Here is a 25,453-nt window from a genome sequence, read left to right as displayed (position 1 = left end):
TATCCGCAAGCCATGTAGGTCAAACCATGATCTCATCTGAGCGTACCAGCAATGAGTATCTCCATCCTTTGCCAACTGTATGGATGAGGTCAATGCCAATTGGGAGTACCTTTGCTGAGGGAGCTCCCATAGCCGCTGTAAAAAGGTAACTGCCTGGAATAGGGCCTCGGTCACTACTGGTGCGGCACCTAGCTTAGCCCGAACAATCTCATGTGGTACTGGTGATTTGCTCCGAATCATGCGGGCAATCATCATAATCAGTGGTCTCTCCATTTGCCTTCATCCCTCGTCCGTCCCCCTTTGAGATTTGTGATGTATGCTGGGCGCCCAAATTGGAGCTCCGTACAGGAGGGTCAGTGTGACAACAAGCGTATCAAATAGCCACAATTTGGTGTGTGCCTCCTGAAACTGTATGTGTGCACACTGCCTCTCAAGTGCCCCCAAGGCTGCATGCCATTGAGCTAATCTAGTTGTTGCTACCTCCTTCAGGGAGAAACGCGGTCCAGTGAAAGTAACTCCCAAGGAGACATATGACTTGACGTACTCAACCGGCTCCCCTCGGAAAGTGAACTGAGGCTCTGATTTCGTTACCCATGCCTGTGTGGTGTTAAACACCATAACCTTGGTTTTCCCAAGGTTCACTGTCAGATCTCTATCTGCACAGAAAGCGTGTAATGCATCCAGGTGTCTCTGTAATCCCTCCGGAGAGTCTGAGATTAGAACAATATCATCAGCATATAACAAGATGGGTATCAACACCCTTGCCAGGCATGCCCCTGGGCCTCCCAATCTGTCTACATAATCAGAGACCACATCAATGTATAGTCCAAAGAGGGTGGGTGATAGTGGGCATCCCTGCTTCACCCCTATCGTGCTGGTCACCATATCGGATAGTCCCCTGGAGCTTGGACTCTGCCTGTCACAGACTCATACAAAGCATTTATCCCCCACTGCATATCCTCGGGTACCTCAATGTCATGCAATCTGTACATAAGCCTGGCACGTGGTACGGTATTGAAGGCTTTGCAGAAGTCCACAAAGCAGCAGTATATCCTTCTCTTCTGTGCCTTGCCCTCTTCAATAAGTGCCCGAAGTGTCAGTATGTGATCCAAGGTAGTAAATCCTCTCCTGAAGCCGGCCTGTCCGTGTGCTCGATGACCATGCCTCTCTGCCCAGCGGCTCAACTCCGACTCCAATATAGAGCCATATAGTTTGGCCAAGTAATGACCAATCATGATCGTCTTGTAATTGCCTGGTACTATGGGGTCCCCACTCTTAAAGAGTGGTACAATGATATGCTCTATCCAGCTTGCCGGGAAACCCTCACAAATGGCACGATTAAACACATGTACGATGAGTGGAGCCAAAGTGTCGCGCGCATATGAGAAATGCTCTCCAACTAGCCCATCATGATCCTGTGCCTTTCCATTTTGTAAACTGTCTATCGCATCTAGCACCATCCGCATAGTAAAAAAGGTGCTGCTAGCCGGTCTAGCTCCCAGTGGAGGGGGGGCTGTCCTGGTGCATCATATAGCTCTCTAGCATAAGTATGCCATGCCTCAGGTGCAGTAATCGGAGTACCAGGCTGTCTCTTCTGAAACATCTTCCATGCCCTCTTGCTGTCTTTCCCCAGGAAGAGTTGGTAGATCTCCTCCTCTACCTTAGCCAGGTAGGCTCGTTTCTTCCTCCGCACAAGGCGCCGAAAGATCACCCTGGCCTGTCTATGCATGTGTAGCAGTGCTCGTGTCTCACGACACTCATCATCATACCAACTGTTCTGTGGGGCAGTGCTGCGCCGGGGAGAGAGAGAGAGAGAGAGAGAGAGAGAGAGAGAGAGAAATGAAATGAAATGAAATGTTATATTAACGTCTTCAAAAGGCCATAATGACCTATGAGACCAAAAGTTACATCATGGTGGATCTGATACAATGTCTGGATAAAAAAACCCAGAAAATGAAAAATAAAGATGATACTACTGGCACCTAGAAAATGAAACTGGAACTGGAAGGTACACTATGGAGGTACCTCCATCTCATAATATGTGCCGCATCGGACACTGGCGGATCTCCTCAATATCCTCTGTGGTCAGCACCCTGACCGGGTGTCTCGCATGCCTCGCAAGAATAATCCGAATCTGCCGCTGCAACCTCCGTCTATGCTGGGATGCCCTCCTCCGTGGTCGTGGGCGTCTGGACCACCCAAGCTCAATCGCACGATCAATCAGTGTACCCCTGGTGTGGGCGGTATCCATGTCCTGCTGCTGCTGTGGTCCATCTGGCGCAGTGATGGCCGGACTAAAGAAGTCTGTAATGTGCCTCTGAGTCTGGCTCTCTGTGCGCCTAAGCAGGCTATCTCTATGTCTCCGCAGCTCAAGCAAGAACAATCCCAAACACCTCTGGTCCTGGTACCCCATGACTCTGGAAAGTGGTCCAAAACCCTCTCTGAATAAACAGTGGAAACGACCACGTATCTCATAGTATGCAGTACAATGGCATATATAATGCAGCTCTGTCTCTGGCTCCCCATGGCATACTCGGCATATCCTGGCCTCAGCTGGTATACCTCTATATCGGCCAATCTCAATCTCAAGCTGGTGTGAGGATGTGCGAATCTGACCAATAGCACATCGTACTGCATGAGACAAGTGTACATCCATGTAACTGGGTCTGATCACAAAACCATCTGCTGTGAGCTGAAGAAAATGTTCTCTGTAGAAAGCCATCTTCGTGCCCAGCTCCTCAGTCGGCTGTATCCATGTCCTCCTAATGTCCAGCTGAACTAAATCCTGACGGATGAGTCTGGTAATCTCTGTCCGTGTAAGAGTGAGAGAGGGTGCCTCCAGAGAATACTGGAAGGGAGGCAATCTGTCCATGCTAAAACCATGTGCCTGGAACCAAGATGTCATCTGTCCATACCAACAAGCCGTGTCTCCCTGTAAAGCTAACTGTCGGGAGGACTCCAGGGCGAGGCGTGCATATCTGTCTCGGGGGAGATCCCACAAGCCATGTATGTAGGAGACTGATCTCGTAAGAGCCTCAATCACCAGAGGGGCAGCCGCCAGCTCTGCTCGAATAATCTCATGAGGTACCACAGCCTTGGCTCTAATAAGCCTAGCAATCATAGATACCAAAGGCCTCTCCATACCTCTCCACCCGCCTGCGCTGTGATGGCCCACTGAAGGTCCCCATATCTGCACTCCATAAAGCATAGCTGATGTCACTAGAGTGTCAAAAAGCCAGAGTTTTGTTCGAGGTTCCTGAAACTGAACCTGCGAACACATCCTCTCCAAACCACCCAGGGCTGCATGTGCTCTAGTCAATCTAGTCTCTGCTGCTCTCCTCATCGAAAACACTGGCCCACTGAATACTACCCCAAGATATGTATATGCATCTGTATACTCCACAATCTCCTGCCCATATGTAAATGTGGGAGCTGATCGCCTAACCCACTGTGGCGTGGTGTTAAACACCATAACCTTGGTTTTGCCAAGGTTGACAGACAATCCACTATCATGTGCAAACTCATGTAAAGCATCCAGATGACGCTGCATACCCTCAGGAGAGTCAGAGATCAACACAATATCATCAGCATATAACAATAGTGGGATCCATGTACCTGCTAGCTGGGCTCCTCTGTCCCCCAATCTCTCAATGTAGTCAGAAGCCTCATCCACATACATACCAAACAGTGAAGGAGATAACGGGCAACCTTGCTTCACTCCTATAGTGGAGTGAACCAAAGTAGAGACCCCCTCTGGGGTGCGTAGCTGTCCTGCAACTGATCTGTATAAAGCCATAATTCCCCATATGAGCTCTGTGGGTACCCCCATCTCCTGTAATCGCCTCATCAATCTGGCTCTGGGCACTGTATCAAATGCTTTGCGGAAGTCCACAAAGCTACAATAAATCCGTCGCCCATGCGACCTGCCCTCCTCAATAATGGCCCGGAGAGTCAAGATGTGGTCAAGAGTAGAGAAACCTCTCCTGAACCCTGCCTGTCCCTCTGCTCGAATGCCAGCTCTCTCTGCCCATCTACTCAACTGCTGCTCAAGAATGGATGCATACAATCGTGCTAGTGTGTGACCAATCATAATAGTGCGATAATTCCCTGGCTGCATAGGGTCCCCTGACTTGAAGATAGGCACGATGGTGGACCTACTCCAAGTCTCGGGTAAGCCTTCGCACATAGCACGATTGAACATCACTGCTAGAAGCTCTGCCAGCATGTCTCTCGCATGAATAAAGTGCTCAGCAACCAATCCATCGTGATCATATGCTCTCCCAGTCTTCATCCTATCAATGGCCTTCCTTACCATCTCTGCGGTAAAGAAAGTACATGTCTGTGGGCATGGTGCTGGCGGGTCAGGAAAAGGTGTCTGTCCAGGAACTGTATATAGAGATGCTGCATAACTACCCCAGACCTCTGTAGAAGTGATGGCCAAAGCAGGGGAGGACTCATGAAACAGACGCCAAGCCTCCCTCGAATCCTGGCTCAAGAACAGCTGGTATAATTCCTGCTCTAGCTGAGCAAGGAAGGCCCGCTTCTTCCTTCGCACAAGGCGTCGGAAGGCAATACGTGACTGTCGGTAAGTAGTGACTCCCAAAGCAACCTCCCGCTGCAGTCGGGCTCTGGTCTCTCTGCACTCCTCATCATACCAGCTGTTCTGGGGCATACATCTAGAATGCTGTCTCTGTCCAGGCCGAGTATGTGGATATGCCTCTCTCGCTGCATCATGTAAAGTCTCTGTCAGTATATGGGTCAACTCCTCCAAAGGTCTCCCTGGCTCCTCTGTGTACAGACGTCTATAAATCCCATCTGTGTAGACAGCATCAGTCTCTGAGGTAAAAGTATATCGAGTGTGATCTGCCCCTCGTGTCCTCTGAGCTGTGGTAAAGTGAAAAGAGATAGTCAATGTCAACAATGCATGATCCACTACTACCCCAATGGGCCGAGATCCAACTGTGAAGTCCTCAATGCATGAAACAAAGCTGGGCATAGCCATAACATAATCCACTGTGCTAGCACCATGTCTATGTGGAAAGCAAGTAAATCCAGCTGCTGACGGAAACCTCTGCAAGCCATTAAGTATGGCCAAGCCATGCGCAGTCCCCATATCTACCAAATATCTCCCATACTCTGTGCACTCCACATCCTGTGAGCTTCTGTCTAATCCCATATCCAGAGTGTCCAACTCTCTCAGCATCTCCTCCGAGGTATCATAAAAGGCTGTCTGGCGGTTGCCCGTCCGGGCATTAAAGTCCCCTAGCAGGATGATGTCTCCATCCCTAGAGAACTCCCATATGTCATCATCTAGCACAGAGAAAGGAGACTGCCCTCTAGGTGCTGCATATGTCGATGTACTAGGAGCAAAATAGCATATGGCAATATACAGGAATCTGCCTGTGTCGGCCCTCAGTCTCACCCACATATATCTGGCCTGATCATCTCTCCGAACTATGTGTATAAGCGGTTGCAGCTCCTCCCTGAAAAGAACTGCCACCCCTCCTGATCCTCTACTACTGTGTACCGATCTCGTCCCTACTCTGCAAGCTGTCTCCCATCTGTATCCTGTCACCTGTGGCATCATCTGACCAGGGGCCTGGTGAGTCTCCGAGTAGAAGACTATATCTCTATCTGTAAAGCTGTCCTCAAAGGCACCTACATCAAGTCTGAGGGATCCATTGCAGTTCCAGGCTGCCAGCTTTAATTTGGTCCCATAGGTCTCGCACCGTCATGTAGAGCGTCGCTCCACGATGACCACCCTCCCTTCTCTATAAAATGCTATCTTACCCTTTTCTCTTGCTGCTCTAATCTCTGGCATGACTTCCTTCATATGTGCAAGCTGTGAAAGAGTAAGATCATCACCAAGAAAAATGCCTGTATTCTTTAAAGTGGGTCGTCTTTTCAAGAACTCCTTCTTCGCCTCAATAGAAGGGAAGCGAAGTATGAGAGCTCTTTCCTTTGATGTTTCCCCGTTGCCTCCGCTTTTTTTGCCCACTCTCCAGGCTTTTGCGTGTGTCGGACTGTCAATCCCCATCAACACCATAAGCTCTTTCACCTCCTCTTCAACTTTATCCCCGTCTTTAAGGCCGGTAATCCTCACATGCAAAGCACGTGTACGTCTTCGTTGTTCCTCTTCCAAAGTCATATTAATGATTGTAGGTGTAGGGGTTGTTATCTCCTTACCTTTACCCTTCTTGGCGACCTCTATCCACTTCTCCGCTTCATCCATCTTCTTTTGCGTCTTGGTGATGACCTCCACCCATGAGGAAGTCTTTGCTTCCTGTTGCTTCTCTTCTTCCTTAATTGCCCGTACTTGTTCCTTGATAACCTTGAGCTCTTCTATCATGGATGGCTGAATTTCACCTTCTTCAAGTCCACCATTTGCCTTGGCCTCTGCAAGCTCCCTCTGAAGAGCTGAAATTACGCCTTTGAGCGTGTTGACTTCCCCGTGAAGGTCTTTGACTTCCGCTATGAGGTCCTCCTTCTCCTCTTTCCACCGCTTACCCTCATTGAATACCATTTGGAGAAAGTTTGCTTTCTCCTTCCACCATCCCTCCATCTCTGCCTTCCATTCCTTCATTTCCTTTTCCACATTTGTTATCCTCTTGTTTGTGACCATAAAGGTCGCCTTCGTCGGGTTGCGCAAGGGTGAAGCCATGGAAGAAGTGAGAGAGAGAGAGTTATGCTGCTGCCTTGGGGGCCTGAGCACACAGCCTAACGGAGAGCAAGGGTGGCCATTCCCAGCAGACCTGTGCGGCGTACAGCGAACAGGTCAGCAGGCGGGGGAAGCGAGCAGGGTGGCGGCGGCGGCGTACAGCGAACAGGGCAGCGGTGGGCAGAGGCACAGGCGAAATGGCGGGGAGGGGGGAAGCGAGGTGGCGGCGGCGGCGGCGGCGTACAGCGAACAGGGAGAGAGAGATGCGAGCGAAACAGGCGGGCAGGCGAAATGGCGGGGAGGGGGGAAGAGAGCAGGGTGGCGGCGGCGGCGGCGTACAGCGAACAGGGAGAGAGGCAGCGTGGAGAGAGAGAGAGAGAGAGAGAGAGAGAGAGAGAGAGAGAGAGAGAGAGAGAGAGAGAGAGAAAAGAAAAGAAAACTATAGAGAGAGAGAGAGAGAGAGAAATGAAATGAAATGATATATTGACGTCTCTAAGAGGCCATGATGGCCTATGACACCAAAACTGAGAAGACATCTGAAGTTGGTGTCTCATCAAAGAGAACAACCAAATGAAACTGGAAAGTACAATAAACTGACTATTTTACAGTTGTAAGAACTGTAAGTAAGACTCCTAGATGATACTGAGTAGAAAATACTGGAAAATGTATATCAAGTAGAGAGAGAGAGAGAGAGAGAGTAGTTCACTTCAATTTCTTGCCAAGTTTATGGTTGTTAGCTAAAGATGGATACCAGAGTTTTAGATTGATTGGTATGCTTGCCTGTTCTTATTTTTGTGGAATGTAATGTGGTGAGTGACAATAGAATCATCTTAGTTCAGGGATAGGTGAAGCTTCTCTGGAGAAGAAATAATCCGCCTAAGAGTTGGGATTTTGATTGCCATGTTAGGGTAGAGGTTACGGTCTTATGTCCCAGATGCTGGCCAATGAACGTTAAGAGTTCATGGTACTCTCTGGATTCTGGGCAGGCGAGGGTAGTAGATTGTCACTGGGAATTTAGCATCAGCAAGGTTTGGTTCAATGTCGGGACTTGGGGTGGGAATGTAGCAACGTGTAATGCCAGGGGTCTTGGGTGTTAAATGCTGCTTGACCAAGGCTGGGAGTCAAACTCAATTGGAAGTACCTGCAGTGCAGCCCTGCTTGCAGGTAGGTTGTCTCAAAGATGGCCTTGGGCTGGTTTGCTTTCAAACATACTATCCATAAGAGTAAAGGATTCAAGAGTTGCAATTAAATTGGGAACTCACCTTTTACAAAAAGAAGTTGAGGGTGTCCTTGGTTGGGGAAGTGGAGCAGGTGCCATGGAGTCCTCCAAGGGGGGGGGGGGGATTAAAGGCTGTCAAAATCTTGCTAAGCACAAAAATGGTGAAGCCAAAATGAAAGGGTGAGGCGAGGTGTTCAAGGCTAGCGGGGGGCAGCAGCATTGGGCTTGGCAATGGGGACAAGCGAGGGTGCAGGGGGACGGCTAAGCTCCTACACATTCTTGTCCCTGATATTTGCACTTCTTTATATCATCGCCACATGTATGCTTAGAGTGGTAGTGTACTTCATTTCGGCTCTCTGAAGTGTGAATTAAATGCTTGTCAATAAACCTTTTCTATAATGTTTTGCAGATACGAACCCAATACTGTAGATTTGAGTCAGGATGATGAGAGAGAGTAAGTCTTGTTGCTGCACCTCTATTTCTTTTTCTGGTTTCAAAACCATAAAATAATCTGAATTCGAACAACTATTTTGATTTGTAATGTGCCATGATTCGGATTTTTTTATGTTTGTAATTTCCCTTTTAAAATTCTACAGATACTGGTTTAGCATTCTCTCTGATCATTTGCCAACACTAGTTGATACGGTGAGTATGATCTTCAAAAGCTCTTTGGGATTGTGTACAGGTCATATCATTAGTTTGTACACAACAAACAAGCTATGGGGTAATATGCAAGAGAATCTGGCAGTAAAGGTTTCCTAACCAAGCAGCTTGTGTGTTTGAAGGCTGTTGCTTGTGAGGGTGCCACTGATGACGCGATGCGTAGGGGAGATGCTTTTGCACAGGCATTCCGTGCACACCTTGCAAGGTTTTTTAATTTATTTTTTTGCATTTAGATGATAATGATTGCTAATCTGTTGACAACATACCAAATACTCTAGGGGAGATGCTCTTGCTCAGGCATTCCATGCACCTTGCAGGGTAATTTAGATGTTAATGATATCTCTTCCTTTTTTTTTTCCCGGGAAAAAGATCCTTCTATTAGATACTGAGAAAACAGCCAAAATGGCTACATACTAACTCGTCCTCAAATGGGAAACGAGAGTCGAGATGCATAAAAGCAGAGGATGCTCTTCTCCTCCGGCTGGCCGCTCTAGGAGGAGAAGGCTATCTCATACAATGGGGGGAGGGGGAACAACCACACAACTGGTCTATAATGCCAAGTGGGCTCGCCACCGCTATCAGTGTGAAAGGGACCATAATGCCAGATCCTCAGGAAGGCCTCACGGCACTTTTGCAGGGCGTGGTGGCATGATTGGTATTTTGGCCGGCACTACTTTTCTCGACCATCCGCCGGTTATTCTATCCCTGGATGACCCCTGGAGACAAGACATACATGTGAGTACCTGGATTCTAGACAGCCTTATCCAGGAAGGACCCAAAGATCTGAAGTAGGATAGAGGGGATTTGGAAGAGGCTTGATTTTTACTCAGGAGCAACCGTAGGCGCTCTAGATGCAGGCTTTGGAGATATTAGCTGTCTTTTACAGGAGGCAACACAGAGCAGATTGGCTAGCTTCTGAGAGCAGGAGAGGAGTATTCGTAGGGGTCTTGCCTCTCTACAACGGCTTTAGGAGAGTGCACCTGATAGCCCGTGGATTGAGAGTCAGCTGGCTACCGCCCGTACAGTGCTCAAATCCATAGAGGAGTGGCGGGTGGAGTACAGATACCATGCCAAAGCCCGACAGAGATGCATACTCCACCTTGTGTCCCAGAGGGGCCGAAAGAGTGGGACCAGAAGGTGTGACTCTTGCCTTGCAAGAGCTTCCCGCAATGGCAGGTGCGTCCCTCTGAAAGATGGTGCTCCTGTATGAAGAGAATGTCAATGGGTCCATCAATTTTACCTTTGGAAGCATTGTGGGCCCCCAAACCCTGAATGTTCCATGAGACAATCCGCATAGCTAAGAGCGGTGGAAGCGGAACTATTGGAACTGCCCTCAACTTGAAGAGTCTTGGGGATGGGTGTTGATGGAGAGTAGTCATTGTCGGTCCCGGGATGAAGCCGCACAAGATGGGCATGTGTCTTGGCCTCCATGTGGATCCACTCTGTTCGAGCCCTAGAGTAGGCATACTCTGGACTCCACCTGCCACAATGCACGTATCTGTAGGAGGGGGGAAGTGGTACTGCCACTGAAGCATGAAGAAACTCAAAAAGTAGCACCTCCAGGCTGGAGGACACCATCTCCCTTGCCTGATCCCTAAGGTCTGAGCCCCCCAACTCCATTTGAGCCAAAGGCCAGACGTGGGTAGGCACATCAGTGGTACGTAGGTTGTGCAGATGATGCGATAGCTCTATGGCCTGTTCTTGTATAGCGGTGGACACTAACTCCGTGCACCAATCCGTTCTTTGTGCTGCACTCAGTAAGAAGGAGAATATCGTTGCGCCACTCTCTGGGGTGGAGGGTCTGGAGTGGTATAACGCGACACATGCGGATGGGAGCGTGTCTCCTCGAACATAACATTTCAGTTCTGTCAACGGGGAGGCACTAGGAAAAACTGTAGTCAACTGGTTGTCCCAACACCCTTTGGGGGGGGGGGGGGGGGGGGTCTCGGGAGGGAGAGCCCTCACCGGAGAGGCAGCAATGGTTATCTCTACTGGCTCTGAAAAACGATGAATCAACGGGCGGACTAAGCTGGCCGGTTGTCTCCAATCCGGATCTGGCGTAGCTGTAGGGCAGCGATAGTCTTGTGAAGAGAGAGAGAGAGAGAAATGAAATGAAATGAAATGTTATGTTGTCTCCAATCCGGATCTGGCGTAGCTGGAGTGCAGTGATAGTCCTGTGAAGAGAGAGAGAGAGAGAGAGAAATGAAATGTTATATTAACGTCTTCAAAAGGCCATAATGACCTATGAGACCAAAAAGTTACATCATGGTGGATCTGATACAATGTCTGGATAAAAAACCAGAAAATGAAAAATAAAGATGATACTACTGGCACCTAGAAAATGAAACTGGAACTGGAAGGTAAACAGAAACCCTTATAGGGTGTGAATATAGTGAGGGGGGAGGGTACGCTATGGAGGTGAGTGGAGTACAGTGAGGGGATACAATATCATGTGGGACGGGGGGTACACTATGGAGGTGCCTCCATCTCATAATATGTGCCGCATCGGACGCTGGCGGATCTCCTCAATATCCTCTGAGGTCAGCACCCTGACTGGGTGTCCCGCATGTCTCGCAAGAATAATCCGAATCCGCCGCTGCAACCTCCGTCTATGCTGGGATGCCCTCCGTAGTCGTGGGCGTCTGGACCACCTAAGCTCAATCGCACGATCAATCAGTGTACCGTTGGTGTGGGCGGTATCCATGTCCTGCTGCTGCTGTGGTCCATCTGGCGCAGTGATGGCTGGACTAAAGAAGTCTGTAATGTGCCTCTGAGTCAGGCTCTTTGTGTGCCTAAGCAGGCCATCTCTATATCTCCGCAGCTCAAGCAAGAACAATCCCAAACACCTCTGGTCCTGGTACCCCATGACTCTGGAAAGTGGTCCAAAACCCTCTCTGAATAAACAGTGGAAACGACCACGTATCTCATAGTATGCAGTACAATGGCATATATAATGCAACTCTGTCTCTCGCTCCACATGGCATACTCGACATATCCTGGCCTCAGCTGGTATACCTCTATATCGGCCAATCTCAATATCAAACTGGTGTGAGGATGTGCGAATCTGACCAATAGCACATCGTACTGCATGAGACAAGTGTACATCCATGTAACTGGGTCTGATGACAAAACCATCTGCTGTGAGCTGAAGAAAATGCTCTCTGTAGAAAGCCATCTTCGTGCCGAGCTCCTCAGTCGGCTGTATCCATGTCCTCCTAGTGTCCAGCTGAACTAAATCCTGACGGATGAGTCTGGTAATCTCTGTCCGTGTGAGGCAATCTGTCCATGCTAAAACCATGTGCCTGGAATCAAGATGTCATCTGTCCATACCAACAAGCCGTGTCTCCCTGTAAAGCTAACTGTCGGGAGGACTCAAGGGCGAGGCGTGCATATCTGTCTCGGGGGAGATCCCACAAGCCATGTATGTAGGAGACTGATCTCGTAAGAGCCTCAATCACCAGAGGGGCAGCCGCCAGCTCTGCTCGAATAATCTCATGAGGTACCGAGGCCTTGGCTCTAATAATCCTAGCAATCATAGATACCAAAGGCCTCTCCATACCTCTCCACCTGCCTGCGCTGTGATGGCCCACTGAAGGTCCCCATATCTGCACTCCATAAAGCATAGCTGATGTCACTAGAGTGTCAAAAAGCCAAAGTTTCGTTCGAGGTTCCTGAAACTGAACCTGCGAACACATCCTCTCCAAACCACCCAGGGCTGCATGTGCTCTAGTCAATCTAGTCTCTGCTGCTCTCCTCATCGAAAACACTGGCCCACTGAATACTACCCCAAGATATGTATATGCATCTGTATACTCCACAATCTCCTGCCCATATGTAAATGTGGGAGCTGATCGCCTAACCCACTGTGGCATGGTGTTAAACACCATAACCTTGGTTTTGCCAAGGTTGATAGACAATCCACTATCATGTGCAAACTCATGTAAAGCATCCAGATGACGCTGCATACCCTCAGGGGAGTCAGAGATCAACACAATATCATCAGCATATAACAATAGTGGGATCCATGTACCTGCTAGCTGGGCTCCTCTGTCCCCCAATCTCTCAATGCAGTCAAAAGCCTCATCCACATACATACCAAACAATGAAGGAGATAACGGGCAACCTTGCTTCACTCCTAAGTGGAGTGAACCAAAGTAGAGACCCCCTCTGGGGTGCGTACCTGTCCTGCAAAACTGATCTATATAAAGCCATAATCCCCCATATGAGCTCTGTGGGTACCCCCATTTCCTGTAATCGCCTCATCAATCTGGCTTTGGGCACTGTATCAATTGCTTTGCGGAAGTCCACAAAGCTACAATAAATCCGTCGCCCATGCGACCTGCCCTCCTCAATAATGGCCCGCAGAGTCAAGATGTGGTCAAAAGTTGAGAAACCTCTCCTGAACCCTGCCTGTCCCTCTGCTCGAATGCCCTCTCTGTCTGCCCATCTAGTCAACTGCTGCTCAAGAATGGATGCATACAATCGTGCTAGTGTGTGACGAATCATAATAGTGCGATAATTCCCTGGCTCCATAGGGTCCCCTGACTTGAAGATAGGCACGATGGTGGACATACTCCAAGTCTTGGGTAAGCCTTCACACATAGCACGATTGAACATCACTGCTAGAAGCTCTGCCAGCATGTCTCTCTCATGGATAAAGTGCTCAGCGACCAATCCATCATGATCATATGCTCTCCCAGTCTTCATCCTATCAATGGCCTTCCTTACCATCTCTACGGTAAAGAAAGTAAGTGTCTGTGGGCATGGTGCTAGCGGGTCAGGAAAAGGTGTCTGTCCAGGAACTGTATATAGAGATGCTGCATAACTACCCCAGACCTCTGTAGAAGTGATGGCCAAAGTAGGGGAGGACTCATGAAACAAACGCCAAGCCTTCCTCGAATCCTGGCTCAAGAACAGCTAGTATAATTCTTGCTCTAGCTGAGCAAGGAAGGCCCGCTTCTTCCTTCGCACAAGGCGCCGGAAGGCAATACGTGACTGTCGGTGAGTAGTGACTTTCAAAGCAACCTCCCGTTGCAGTCGGGCTCTTGTCTCTCTGCACTCCTCATCATACCAGCTATTCTGGGGCAACACCCAGAACGCTGTCTTTGTCCAGGGTGAGTATGTGGATATGCCTCTCACTGCATCCTGTAAAGTCTCTGTCAGTATATGGGTCAGCTCCTCCAAAGGTCTCCCTGGCTCCTCTGTGTACAGACGTCTATAAATCCCATCTTTATGGACAACATCAGTCTTTGAAGTAAAAGTATATCGAGTGTGATCTGCCCCTCGTGTCCTCTGAGCTGTGGTAAAGTGAAAAGAGATGGTCAATGTCAACAATGCATGATCCATTACTACCCCAATGGGCCGAGATCCAATTGTGAAGTCCTCAATGCATGAAACAAAGCTCGGCATAGCCATAACATAATCCACTGTGCTAGCACCATGTCTATGTGGAAAGCAAGTAAATCCAGCTGCTGACGGAAACCTCTGCAAGCCATTAAGTATGGCCAACCCATGTGCAGTCCCCATATCTACCAAATATCTCCCATACTCTGTGCACTCCACATCCTGTGAGCGTCTGTCTAATCCCATATGCAGAGTGTCCAGCTCTCTCAGCATCTCCTCTGAGGTATCATAAAAGGCTGTCTGGCGGTTGCCCGTCCGGGCATTAAAGTCCCCTAACAGGATGATGTCTCCATCCCTAGAGAACTCCCATATGTCATCATCTAGCACAGAGAAAGGAGACTGCCCTCTAGGTGCTGCATATGTCGATGTACTAGGAGCAAAATAGCATATGGCAATATAGAGGAATCTGCCTGTGTCGGCCCTCAGTCTCACCCACATATATCTGGCCTAATCATCTCTTCGAACGATGTGTAGAAGCGGTTGCAGCTCCTCCCTGAAAAGAACTGCCACTTCCCCTGATCCTCTACTATTGTGTACCGGTCTCGTCCCTACTCTGCAAGCTGTCTCCCATCTGTATCCTGGCACTTGTGGCATCATCTGACCAGGGGCTTGGTGAGTCTCCGAGTAGAAGACTATATCTCTATCTCTAAAGCTGTCCTCAAAGGCACCTACATCAAGTCTGAGGGATCCATTGCAGTTCCAGGCTGCTAGCTTTAATTTGGTCCCATAGGTCTCACACCGTCATGTAGAGCGTTGCTCCACGATGACCACCCTCCCTTCTCTTTAAAATGCTATCTTTCCCTTTTCTCTTGCCGCCCTAATCTCTGGCATGACTTCCTTCATATGTGCAAGCTGTGAAAGAGTAAGATCGTCACCAAGAAAAATGCCTGTATTCTTTAAAGTGGGTCGCCTCTTCAAGAACTCCTCCTTCGCCTCAATAGAGGGGAAATGAAGTATGAGAGCTCTTTCCTTTGATGTTTCCCCGTTGCCTCCGCTTTGCCCACTCTCCAGGCTTTTGTGTGTGCCGGACTGTCAATCCCCATCAACACCATAAGCTCTTTCACCTCCTCTTCAACTTTATCCCCGTCTTTAAGGCCGGTAATCCTCAGATGCAAAGCACGTGTACGTCTTCGTTGTTCCTCTTCCAAAGTCATGTTAATGATTGTAGGTGTAGGGGTTGTTATCTCCTTACCTTTACCCTTCTTGGCGACCTCTATCCACTTCTCCGCTTCATCCATCTTCCTTTGAGTCTTGGTGATGACTTCCACCCATGAGGAAGTCTTTGCTTCGTGTTGCTTCTTTTCTTCCTTAATTGCCCGTACTTGTTCCTTGATAACCTTGAGCTCTTCTATCATGGATGGCTGAATTTCACCTTCTTCAAGTCCACCCTTTGCCTTAGCCTCTGCAAGCTCCCTCTGAAGAGCTGAAATTACGCCTTTGAGCGTGTTGACTTCCCCGTGAAGGTCTTTGACTTCTGCTATGAGGTCCTCCTTCTCCTCTTTCCACCGCTTACCCTCATTGAATACCATCCCTCCATCTCCGCCTTCCATTCCTTCATCTCCTTTTCCACATTTGTTATCCTCTTGTTTGTGACCATAAAGGTCGCCTTCGTCGGGTTGCGCAAGGGGGAAGCCATGGAAGAAGCGGGAGAGAGTTATGTTGCTGCCTTGGGGGCTTGAGCAAGGGTGGGTGCGGTAAAGGAAGCAGCCACCTCAGCGAACAGAGAGAGAGAGGGCGGAGAGTGAAGCGACGGGCCCAGGGCAGAGGCAGGCAACGTGAGGGTGAGGCGCAGGCAGGCAGCATGAGGGGGGGGCGAAGGGCAGGCAGCGGGAGGGGGGGGCCCGCAGCGGGAGAGATAGCGAAGGGGGGCGTAGGCAGGCGAGGGGCAGGCAGCGGGAGGGGGGGGCCCGCAGCGGGAGAGATAGCGAAGGGGGGCGTAGGCAGGCGAGGGGCAGGCAGCGGGAGGGGGGGGTAGGTAGACAGGCAGCGAAGGGGGGGCGAAGGGCAGGCAGTGGGAAAGAGAGCGAAGGGGGGCGCAGGCAGGCAGCGGGAGGGGGGCGCAGCGGGAGAGAGAGCGAAGGGGGGCGCAGGCAGGCGGGAGGGGGGGGGGGGCGCAGGCAGGCGGGCAGCGAGAGAGAGAGAGAGAGAGAGAGAGAGAGAGAGAGAGAGAGAGAGAGATTGTATTAACGTCTTCAAAAGGCCAAAATGACCTATGAGACCAAAAGGTTACATCATATCCATGAGGTACATCATCCTGGGTACAAAATAGTAATAAAGAAAGATAACAAAAATCTAGAACTATAAAATCTGATCTAGGTACATGAGCAGAGAGCTCTCATATCACCCTAATACATCCCTCATGGGCAGCTGTGACATGGTGCTCAAGGTGGTAAAACTGAGCTGGAGCGAGGAAGTCCTACGATGATGGCCCGGATCCTCCTGTGGTGGCGTGGCCGTGGACGAGGGCCATGGGGTCTGGGGCGTCGAGTGTCACACCTCTCGGCCAAGCTCCTGCAATAGAGAGAGAGAGAGAGAGAGAGAGAGAGAGAGAGAGAGGGAGCTGGAGGGGGGAGAGTCGGAGTAGGCAGCAGGGGAGGGGGATGGATGGGGGGAGAAGGGTTTGCCTAGAGGGAGGGGGGAGGTGATGGCTACGAGGGTGGGCCCTCTGCAGGCTCAAAAGGGTCAGCAATCCTCTCGGGAAGCTGAAAACTTGGAGGGGGGTCCCGACGCAGTAACGGTCTCCATATTGGGGGGGGGGGGGTCGAGGGAACTGAGGGGGCCCATCACCGTTGGGGGGACTGCTGAGATAAATGCTCAAAACGGTTCTCTGACACAACCATATCCTCGTGGATCCTGTCAGCCTGTCGCACCTGCTGGTGCCGCTTTGCTCTTGAAGTTAGCCAGCGATTCTGCCTCGGTCTGCCACTCTCCTGCGCTGGTCTCAGCTGAGGTCAGGGCTTGGTGCTCTGGTACATGGGGGCCTGTGTCGTGCTCACCCTCCTGGGGAGGGTTTGAGCGGGCACCGAGGGGGCCGGCAGAAGCACACCAGGAGCCGGGATAGCTGGGCGTGGTCGGGCAGAGAGCAGAAGGGCGGCGAAGAATGGAGGGAGGAGGAGGGGGGCGGGCTTAGAGGGAAGCAGGCAGAGGAAGGCAGGGTGGCGGCACAACTAAAGGCAGGGCAGAGGCAGGGGCTGGGCGTGCTAAGGTTATGCAGAGGGCAGAGGGGCATGAGAGAGAGATGGGGGGGATGGTGCGAAACGCGCAGGGAGGGGGGAGGACGATCGAAGGGGAGAAGGGCCAGGGAGGGCGCACAGGCGTTCAGCGAGGTAGAAGAGAGAGAGAGACCAAAGTTAACAGTTTTTTGTTAACAAGAAGTAAAGCTATAAACAACAAGAGAGCCGAAGGAGTTGGCTTGGAACACAAGGAATTCCACACTGGAAAAGGGCCACGAAAGGAGAGGGGGGGGGGGGGGGGGAGCTCCAGCTCGTAGCTAATGATATCTATTCTGTCGACATCATACCAAGTACTCCTAGAGCTGACTGCTCTAGAGATACCTGTATGCATTTATCTATGCACCCTCTCATCACTGGGTTCATTGCAATACACTATGATAGCTTTTGTCAAGGTTCAGAAAATTGACAGACTTGCTAAAAGAACCCCTAACCTCCGTATGAATTAAGGATCTCAAAAACTCAACCATCCCATTCTAAAGCCTGAGAACCCTCACATCACCTCTAACCTTCTCAGATATCTTTTCCCCTTCTTAGTGCTCGGAGGACATCAACTGCCAAGAAAACCATTTTTACTTGTAGGCATCTTGCTTAAAAAGCTTGCCAATCTTTTAGATTTTCCTTCTCAGCTCAAGAATTTAATGACGTTGGCAGGGCAGATGGGAAATGCCTTGCTATTGATTGGCTACTTACCATTTTTTTTGAAAACCTTTTGGAAAAGCCTTCGTAAGGCCATCCTCATGGTTTGTAAGTGCATCAATCAAAAATGAATACAGGAGTCTTAAAACTATTTCAAAAGAGAAGAGCTTAAAACATTTGGAGGCTTCTCACTACATTGTACCATCTACAAGATACATGTAAGCCCTAGCTATGAGACTTTCTAATCACATGGATGGATGTATTAGAAAGGAAAAAAAAAGACACTTATCAGAGGTAGACGGGTTATTATTTTGGAATCATGTAGTGGCATCAAAGAGGGTGAGGCTTTCTTATGTGTTTCCACCTTGTGGTTTGATGTGAAGGTTGAGGCAAGAGCCGGCTGCCTATGGGAATCTCAGCCTTGCAAATCTTTTGGAGTTGCGGGAGGAGTGCCTACGCGAGTTCCACTTCATGGATGCATACCGAGCAATAAAGCAAAGGTGAGATGATGTCGTGCAAAACATTTCAGTACCATAGCGTCATACAGATATGCGAAAAAGGGTGGAGATTGAATCATGCTATGTGGTGTTGCACATACAGGGAGAATGAAGCCTCATTGGCAGTGCTGCCTGATCTGTTGTTGGAGCTTGATGCTATGAATGAGGTACTGTTGGAATCTTTTCAGTCTTAGAAGATACTTCTTGTGTGCTATATGATGTGTAACATACTCTGTCTCAGTTGTAATAATGCATCACAATGTGGTAGCTACAATTGCCCTTTGGAATGGCTGCCTACTGTGGGATCACACTCTTGCACCCCCTATAATTTCGACCAAAATTACCAGCAGAGCTCTGTATTCTACTTCTTGGTGCTAGAGGTCAGGAGTAGGAGCTGCGTCTATCGTGCAATGAGATAATTGGAGATCCTGTCCTCCTACTGCCTTCTCATAGAAGAGGGCAAGGCCAGCCTCTGCCTCCAAGTGATAATGTGCGGTGTGGTCCACACTGTCGAGTAGAGGTGAAGAATGCTCTGCCAAACGTGTTGCGCTTTGGGGCAGTCCCGCTGCAACTCCGTGGGGTGGCTACAATGCGCACATTGCGCCGGCTGTCCTCCTATGGCCAATCAAGTGCCAATTACAAGGTTGCGGTGGGCTAACTGTTAGAGGAAGAGAGTGACCTTCCTTGGGCGAAAGCTTTCCCACAGACGCTTCCAGAAATCTGTGAGGAAGTGAGAGGAAATTACCTGGAGGCCGAGTGGTGGGGAGTGGTCTGATGCTGCTGGAGGGGTCCTGCCATTCCCACTTGCCAAGTCCCAGTGGATACGCTTAAAGGTTGTCTTTCCCAGAGCCGCCACCGCTAGGAGCTTTCATGGGCCACCTTGGCTGGAGGATGGTCAATGTGCCACTGATGATCAGGAAAGCGAGGAATCCTCACCGCTGGAGTGAGAACAGTATTTTTCCTAGCCCCAAAAAGGGGATTTTTTCTGGGTATTTTTGGTTTTATTTGGGGATTTTTGTGTTTGCTGCTGGCCGACTAGCACTTCCCCTTAGTATATATAGCTTTGCCTCATCATTCACCTCAGTGTACCATATCATTGATCATATCCGGCACCACTTCATATGCTGCTATCTACCAGGCTCTACACAACGTCGCTTCATCATCCTCGCCTGACAGGACATCACATCAGCGTTTTCTCTTCTGGCCACATCACGGGACAGCAGCCCTCTCTCTGCTACCGGCCACACTCTGGGACAGCAGCCCTCTCTGCTACATCAGCGCTTACATCAGCGCTTCATCATCATCAGCGTTTTACATCAGCTGTTACATCTCCTACATTCAGCGCTCACATCAGGGTTTACATCAGCCTATCATCAGCGCTTACATCAGGGCTTACATCAGCGTTTACATTAGCCTATCATCAGCGCTTACCTCAGGGCTTACATCAGCATTTACATGAGCGCTTACATCAGCATATCAGCATTTTTCTCCACAGCTCATGGGACAGCAGCCCTCTCTGCTATACATAGAGCACTTCAGCATTTTTCTTCAGCTCTCACCTTCAGGACAACAGCCCACTCTCTGCTACATCACACCATTGGGACGGCAGCCCACTCTCTGCTTATCTTCACCATCGACACCAGTTCAGGTACACAACACCCGTGTCACCAGAGCTTGCGCCACTCGGGACGGCAGCCCTCTCTGCTCCTCACCACCCCTCAGGTATGCAACACCCTTGTCACCAGAGCTTGCACCCCTCAGGTACGCAACACCCTTGTCTCATCAGAGCTTGCACCCTTCAGGTCTTGCAGCACCTTTGTCATCAGAGCTTGCACCACTACACCACTCGGGACGGCAACCCTCTCTGCTCTTCATCTACCATCTCAGGTACAACAACACCATTGTCACCAGAGCCTGCAGCACCTCATCTTCCGCTGCCACTACCACCTTGGAGTGCCTCTGCATCCACCGAAATGAGCCATCGACACTGACTACCTCTCGGAGTGCTTTGCCTCACATCGACGCGAGCCTTCATCATTGACCGTGCTTTAGCTCTGACATCATCTCTGCTTCTGCACTGGTCTTTCTACTCAGAGTTACCTCACATCAAAGGGCTCTTGTACATATGTTCATGAACCATTATATATAGACTCACTCACATATTTCATGCTGCGTTGTTTTGCTCTGATCTCTCGTACATCTGGTTCTTTCGTCTTTTGCCCTCACATGGTATCAAAGCTATCGTGAGCAAAGGGATTGAAGACACACAACATGGATCGTCTACCCACACTCTCGGAGGACCAATTCTTCTCACCCGAAGTTGTTTCTCCAAACTCTGATCTATGCCACACAGGGAATGGGACTTCTTACTTAGAGGAGAGTCCAATTCAAGATCTTACTTTGGGAGACGATCAACCCATGTGCATCCACTCATCTTCACCACCTTTGCCATCACGATCGCCCTCTCTGACTTTATCAGATTTTGTTTCCAAAGGGGGATACATTCCTTCTGCCAGCGTGTCCGTGTGGGACCCTGGCATCCATCATCTTCTCTCATGGTCCCCTTTTTGGCTTGAGAGGGGGTGTGTGAAACAATATTTTTCCCAGCCCTTAAAAGGGGAGTTTTCTAGGGATTTTTGTCTTTGCTGCTGACCGACAGCCTTTAGGCTGGCCGACCAGCACTCCCCCTTAGTATATATAGCTTTGCCTCATCATTCACCTCAGTGTACCATATCATTGATCATATCTGGTACCACTTCATATTCTGCTGCTACTGCATCTACCGGGCTCTACACAACGTCGCTTCATCATTCTCGCCTGACAAGACAACACATCAGTGTTTTCTCTTCTGGCCACATCACGGGACAGCAGCGCACTCTCTGCTACCAGCTACACCATGGGAGAGGATCCCTCTCTCGGAGTCTCTGCTACATCAGCACTTCATCATCGCATCATCAGCGTTTTACATCAGCTGTTACATCTGCTACATTCAGCGCTCACATCAGGGTTTACATCAGCGTTTACATCTCAGCCTATCATCAGCGCTTACATCAGGGCTTACATCAGCCTATCATCAGCGCTTACCTCGGGGCTTACATCAGCATTTACATGAGCGCTTACATCAGCATATCAGCGTTTTTCTCCACAGCTCATGGGACAGCAGCCCTCTTTGCTATACATAAAGCAGTTCAGCGTTTTTCTTCAGCTCTCACCTTCGGGACAGCAGCGCACTCTCTGCTACATCACACCATCGGGATGGCAGCCCACTCTCTGCTTATCTTCACCAACGACACCACTTCAGGTACGCAACACCCGTGTCACCAGAGCTTGCACCACTCAGGACGGCAGTCCTCTTTGCTCCTCACCACCCCTCAGGTACGCAGCACCCTTGTCACTAGAGCTTGCACCCCTCGGGTACGTAGCACCCTTGTCATCAGAGCCTGCACCCTTCAGGTCTTGCCGCACCCTTGTCATCAGAGCTTGCAGCACTACACCACTCGGGACGGCAGTCCTCTCTGCTTTTCATCTACCACCTCAGGTACAATAGCACCCTTATCACCAGAGCTTGTATCACCTCATCTTCCGCTGCCACTACCACCTCGGAGTGCCTCTGCAACCACCAATGCGAGCATTTGACACCGACTACCTCTCGGAGTGCTTTGCCTTACATCGATGCGAGCCTTCGTCATCGACCGTCTTAAGCTCCGACATCATCTCTACTTCTGCACTGGTCTTTCTACTAAGAGTCACCTCACATCAGAGGGCTCTTGACTCACCATTATATATAGACTCACTCACATATTTCATGTTGTGTTGTTTTGCTCTGATCTCTCGTACATTTGGTCCTTTCGTCCTTTTGCCCTCACATGAGCCACCTCTTAAATCCTTGGAGGGGGAGAGAGTCAGCTGGGCCTTGGGTCGAACTGAAAAAATGAGGGCGGGCCCCTCATCTGAACAACTGAGGACTGCTAGGGGGATATCATGACGAGTGAAGGCTCCCAGCCACTGTGGGGGAGGAGGATCCCGGAGAGGGGTCTTCCAATCGGGAGGTGTGGTTGAGTCGATGGCGAGGGTAACTTGGTCTCGACTCCGGATCCTAGTGAGGCGTCTGTTCGGTATCTCTGCGGTGAGTCTAGTGAAGTTGGTCTACTCTCCCAACAATGAGTCAATGACAGAGCGGGACCATTGCTAAGAGGCCCCCATGAGGCAATGTGGGAGTGAGTGCTCAAGGGGTGGCCGTTGGCATCCTAAAGAGGGTGTTCTAGAGAAAAGGCTGGCGGAGTCTCTCGTCATTTGTAGTCGGAGGCAACTGGGAGAGTACAAACTTGTGGTGTCCCCAAGCTATGACCAAACTGGCTCTGCAAAGTGGTCCACAAAGGAGGAACTAAGACCGTCGGCATAGGTCTTCGTGAAGATCCAGGGGTCGAAGGGCCACCGAGGGAGGGGGTGTATGATGAAATCCACGCGAGAAGAAAAGCCTTCTAGGGCTCACCACCTTGCTGAAGGCCTTAAACAACCAATTATCCCAACAAGCCTCTGTTGTGGATAGCTGGATTAATGATGCCCAAGCCCCCATGATGATGAGGTTGTATGATCACCCTCCATGCCAGCTTTGAACAGTGCGGGCCAACCGCCTGTCCCTGCCAAAGAATGTTCCCGATTAGCCATATTGTACTTGTTCAAAGCATGCCCTACGGCAAGAAGTAATGTACCACATGGTAGCCATGAGCACTTGGTTGGCCACAACCGCGGAGTTGATGAGGGAGAGATGGGCAGTGCTCCGGTAAAGAAGCTTCTTCTGCATGCTCAAGAGAAGAGGTTACTACTCAGGTGAGATATCTATCCCCACAAGACAACTCAAATATTGGACGTTAGGAATCCATTGAAAAGACTCAATTGGGTTAAAGCAAGGTTGGCTATGGTTTGTTTGTTCATGGGGAAGTCTAGGCAAAGCCTTGCGGGTTTGACTTCTTCCTTCTCATGATCGTTATGCATTTCAGGCTTCAGCCATGTGGACAGGTATAATACGTCTACGTCGCTTACCTTTTTCCGCTCGGCGGGCTTTAGCTTCCTATTGGGCTGGTCTCTTCATCTCGGCCTCTCGTTTTCTCTTTTCTTCAGCCCTCTGAATGGCTTGAAGTTCATAGGACAATATAAGGTGACACAAATGTTGAGATCCTAACTTGAGCATTTCCCATGTTGAAAACTCAGGTCTGAAGTTGTCCTTGACCTCTTGCATGATGTGTCTCCACCGAGCGTGAGCATAATCTTCAGGATGCAAGGTGGCACTACTTCTGTCCTTTTGGATGCTTTAAACAGTCTTTGTGAATTAGTCAAGGAATCAACTCCACTATTGAACTCAAGGGTTTAGGAAGACTATAAGTGGGAAACCTAGAGCCAGGAGCTAATCTTCTTTGCAAGCCCTGTGGTAGGTTTTTCCATTAGACCATAGGTTGGTGGCGCGTTGTTCTCTTTGTCAAATAGCTCCTCATCCTCATCATCACTATCTGGCAACACATCCTGAGCGAGCCCTTTACCCTTACAATCTGGCTGATTCAAGAAGGCTTGCAGGTCATTCTTGATTTTTCTGATTTGAGTGAAGAAATTATTGAATCTACCTTCCTGCTGCATATGCAGATAGGTCGGCTGTGTGGCAGATGAGTTAGCTGTTGCAAGAACACTCAAGAGTTCCTTTGATCTCATCATCATGAGCTTGATGTGATCTGGACAATGATCTGCTTCTGGTCTTCAGAGAGGGACTACCTTTTGGCTTGTTATCTCTGGTAGCAAAATGGACCCTAATGGACGTGGCTTATTCCTTTTTTTTCCCCCCGGGAAAAAGATCCTTCAATTAGGTAAAAAAAAATAGCCACAAAGGGCTAAGTACAACCACGAAGGGCTAAATACAGACTCGCCTCATATAAGGGTGGGAAACAAGTGATCATAAGGGGAAGAGATGCTTCTCCTCCGGCTGGCCACTTTGTGAGGAGAAGGCTATCTCATACAGGGGGAGGCGCGCGGGGGGGGGGGGGGGGGGGGTGGGGGACAACCACACAGGTGGTCGGTAATGCCAAATGGGGTCACCGCCTCTATCCGTGAGGAAAGGGCCAGGCCTCCAAAGTCTCAAGAAGGCTTCCCGCCGCTTCCGCATGCAGTCAAAACCTCCCTGTAACTTCCCCCACTGACCGCGGAGGGTGTGAATGATATCAAGCCATATGCTCTTGATGGTCTCAGCCGGTGGAGTGTGGGTATCCTTGATGGTCTTGCTAGAATCTAGCACGCCAAATGTGCCAGGCTGTAATGCTATTGCAAATCTCCCATATTTGGCATGAGCTTGGCTGCCAATCACCTGTAGGAGGGGTTGTGACTGGTATTGCTGCAATATGATGGTGAGAGACCTGAAGGGCTAGTCCTCCCCCATCCTCCTCGTAAGCCTTGATCACTCCAACTCTGTGGCCCAAGCGATAGCGCTCGAAGTGATGATCCGGGTCGATGCCCTGTCCATAGCGAAGATGCGGAGAATCCGCTGCCGAACTTGCTGAGCCTTTGAGCAATCCCAAAGGCAATGTTGTTGCGACTACTGATGGTGGCCACACCGCGGACAAGTCATTGACCGATCTCCAACTGCTAGCCAAGTACCGACCGCCAAACTCTTGTGTGCCATCAGCCAAATAAAGAGTGTGATCTTTCTAGGCCGAAAGCTGTCCCAAAGCCTTTTCCAGAAGTCTGAAAGGAAGTGCTATGATAGGCCTTTTGACTGCCAATGTGCTGCTGCTGCCGGTGTGCAAGCATCTGGATCACGCGGCCAAGCCGCACTGTATATGCAAAGAAGGGGGCATCTAGAGTCTCCTCCCGATCCGCAGGATCATGCCAAGTCCACTTTGGTGGACCCACTGCAGCCGCATGAGAGGTCCGCACTCCCCAATCCATAGCCACCATAGTTTCTCCCTGGCCACCTTGGCCGGTGCTAGATCTATGTGCCATTCCCATTCCCATTCCCATTCCCACTCCCATTCCCGAAAACCGATCACCCTCACCCTCTGGAAGATGTAGCCTCTGAAATCCTCCAAGGGACACTCCAATATCTCTAGTGTGCCCTGGGAACCAATAGAAAAAGTGAGCAGACCGCTGTCCTCATGTGCTC

General features: G+C 50.0%; 1 protein-coding gene across 3 annotated transcripts in view; it reads left to right on the top strand.

The window, feature by feature from the left end:
- Nucleotides 1-25,453, top strand: part of PANK2 (pantothenate kinase 2) — a 186,611-nt gene that overhangs the window by 102,357 nt on the left and 58,801 nt on the right. For all 3 annotated transcript variants that reach the window (XM_086783647.1, XM_086783648.1, XM_086783646.1), the window contains exons 12-16: nucleotides 8,287-8,331; nucleotides 8,474-8,522; nucleotides 8,663-8,745; nucleotides 18,196-18,312; nucleotides 18,413-18,476. In XM_086783647.1, the coding sequence (XP_086639773.1) occupies nucleotides 8,287-8,331; nucleotides 8,474-8,522; nucleotides 8,663-8,745; nucleotides 18,196-18,312; nucleotides 18,413-18,476 (358 nt within the window). The remainder of the gene's footprint in view (nucleotides 1-8,286; nucleotides 8,332-8,473; nucleotides 8,523-8,662; nucleotides 8,746-18,195; nucleotides 18,313-18,412; nucleotides 18,477-25,453) is intronic.

This window comes from Cibotium barometz, chromosome 46 (assembly GCF_041138505.1).
Source record: "Cibotium barometz isolate CiBa-2024 chromosome 46, ASM4113850v1, whole genome shotgun sequence".
NCBI lineage: Eukaryota > Viridiplantae > Streptophyta > Polypodiopsida > Cyatheales > Cibotiaceae > Cibotium > Cibotium barometz.
The sequence above is the reverse complement of the archived record's forward strand: the minus strand, read 5'-3'. Positions and strand labels throughout refer to the sequence as shown.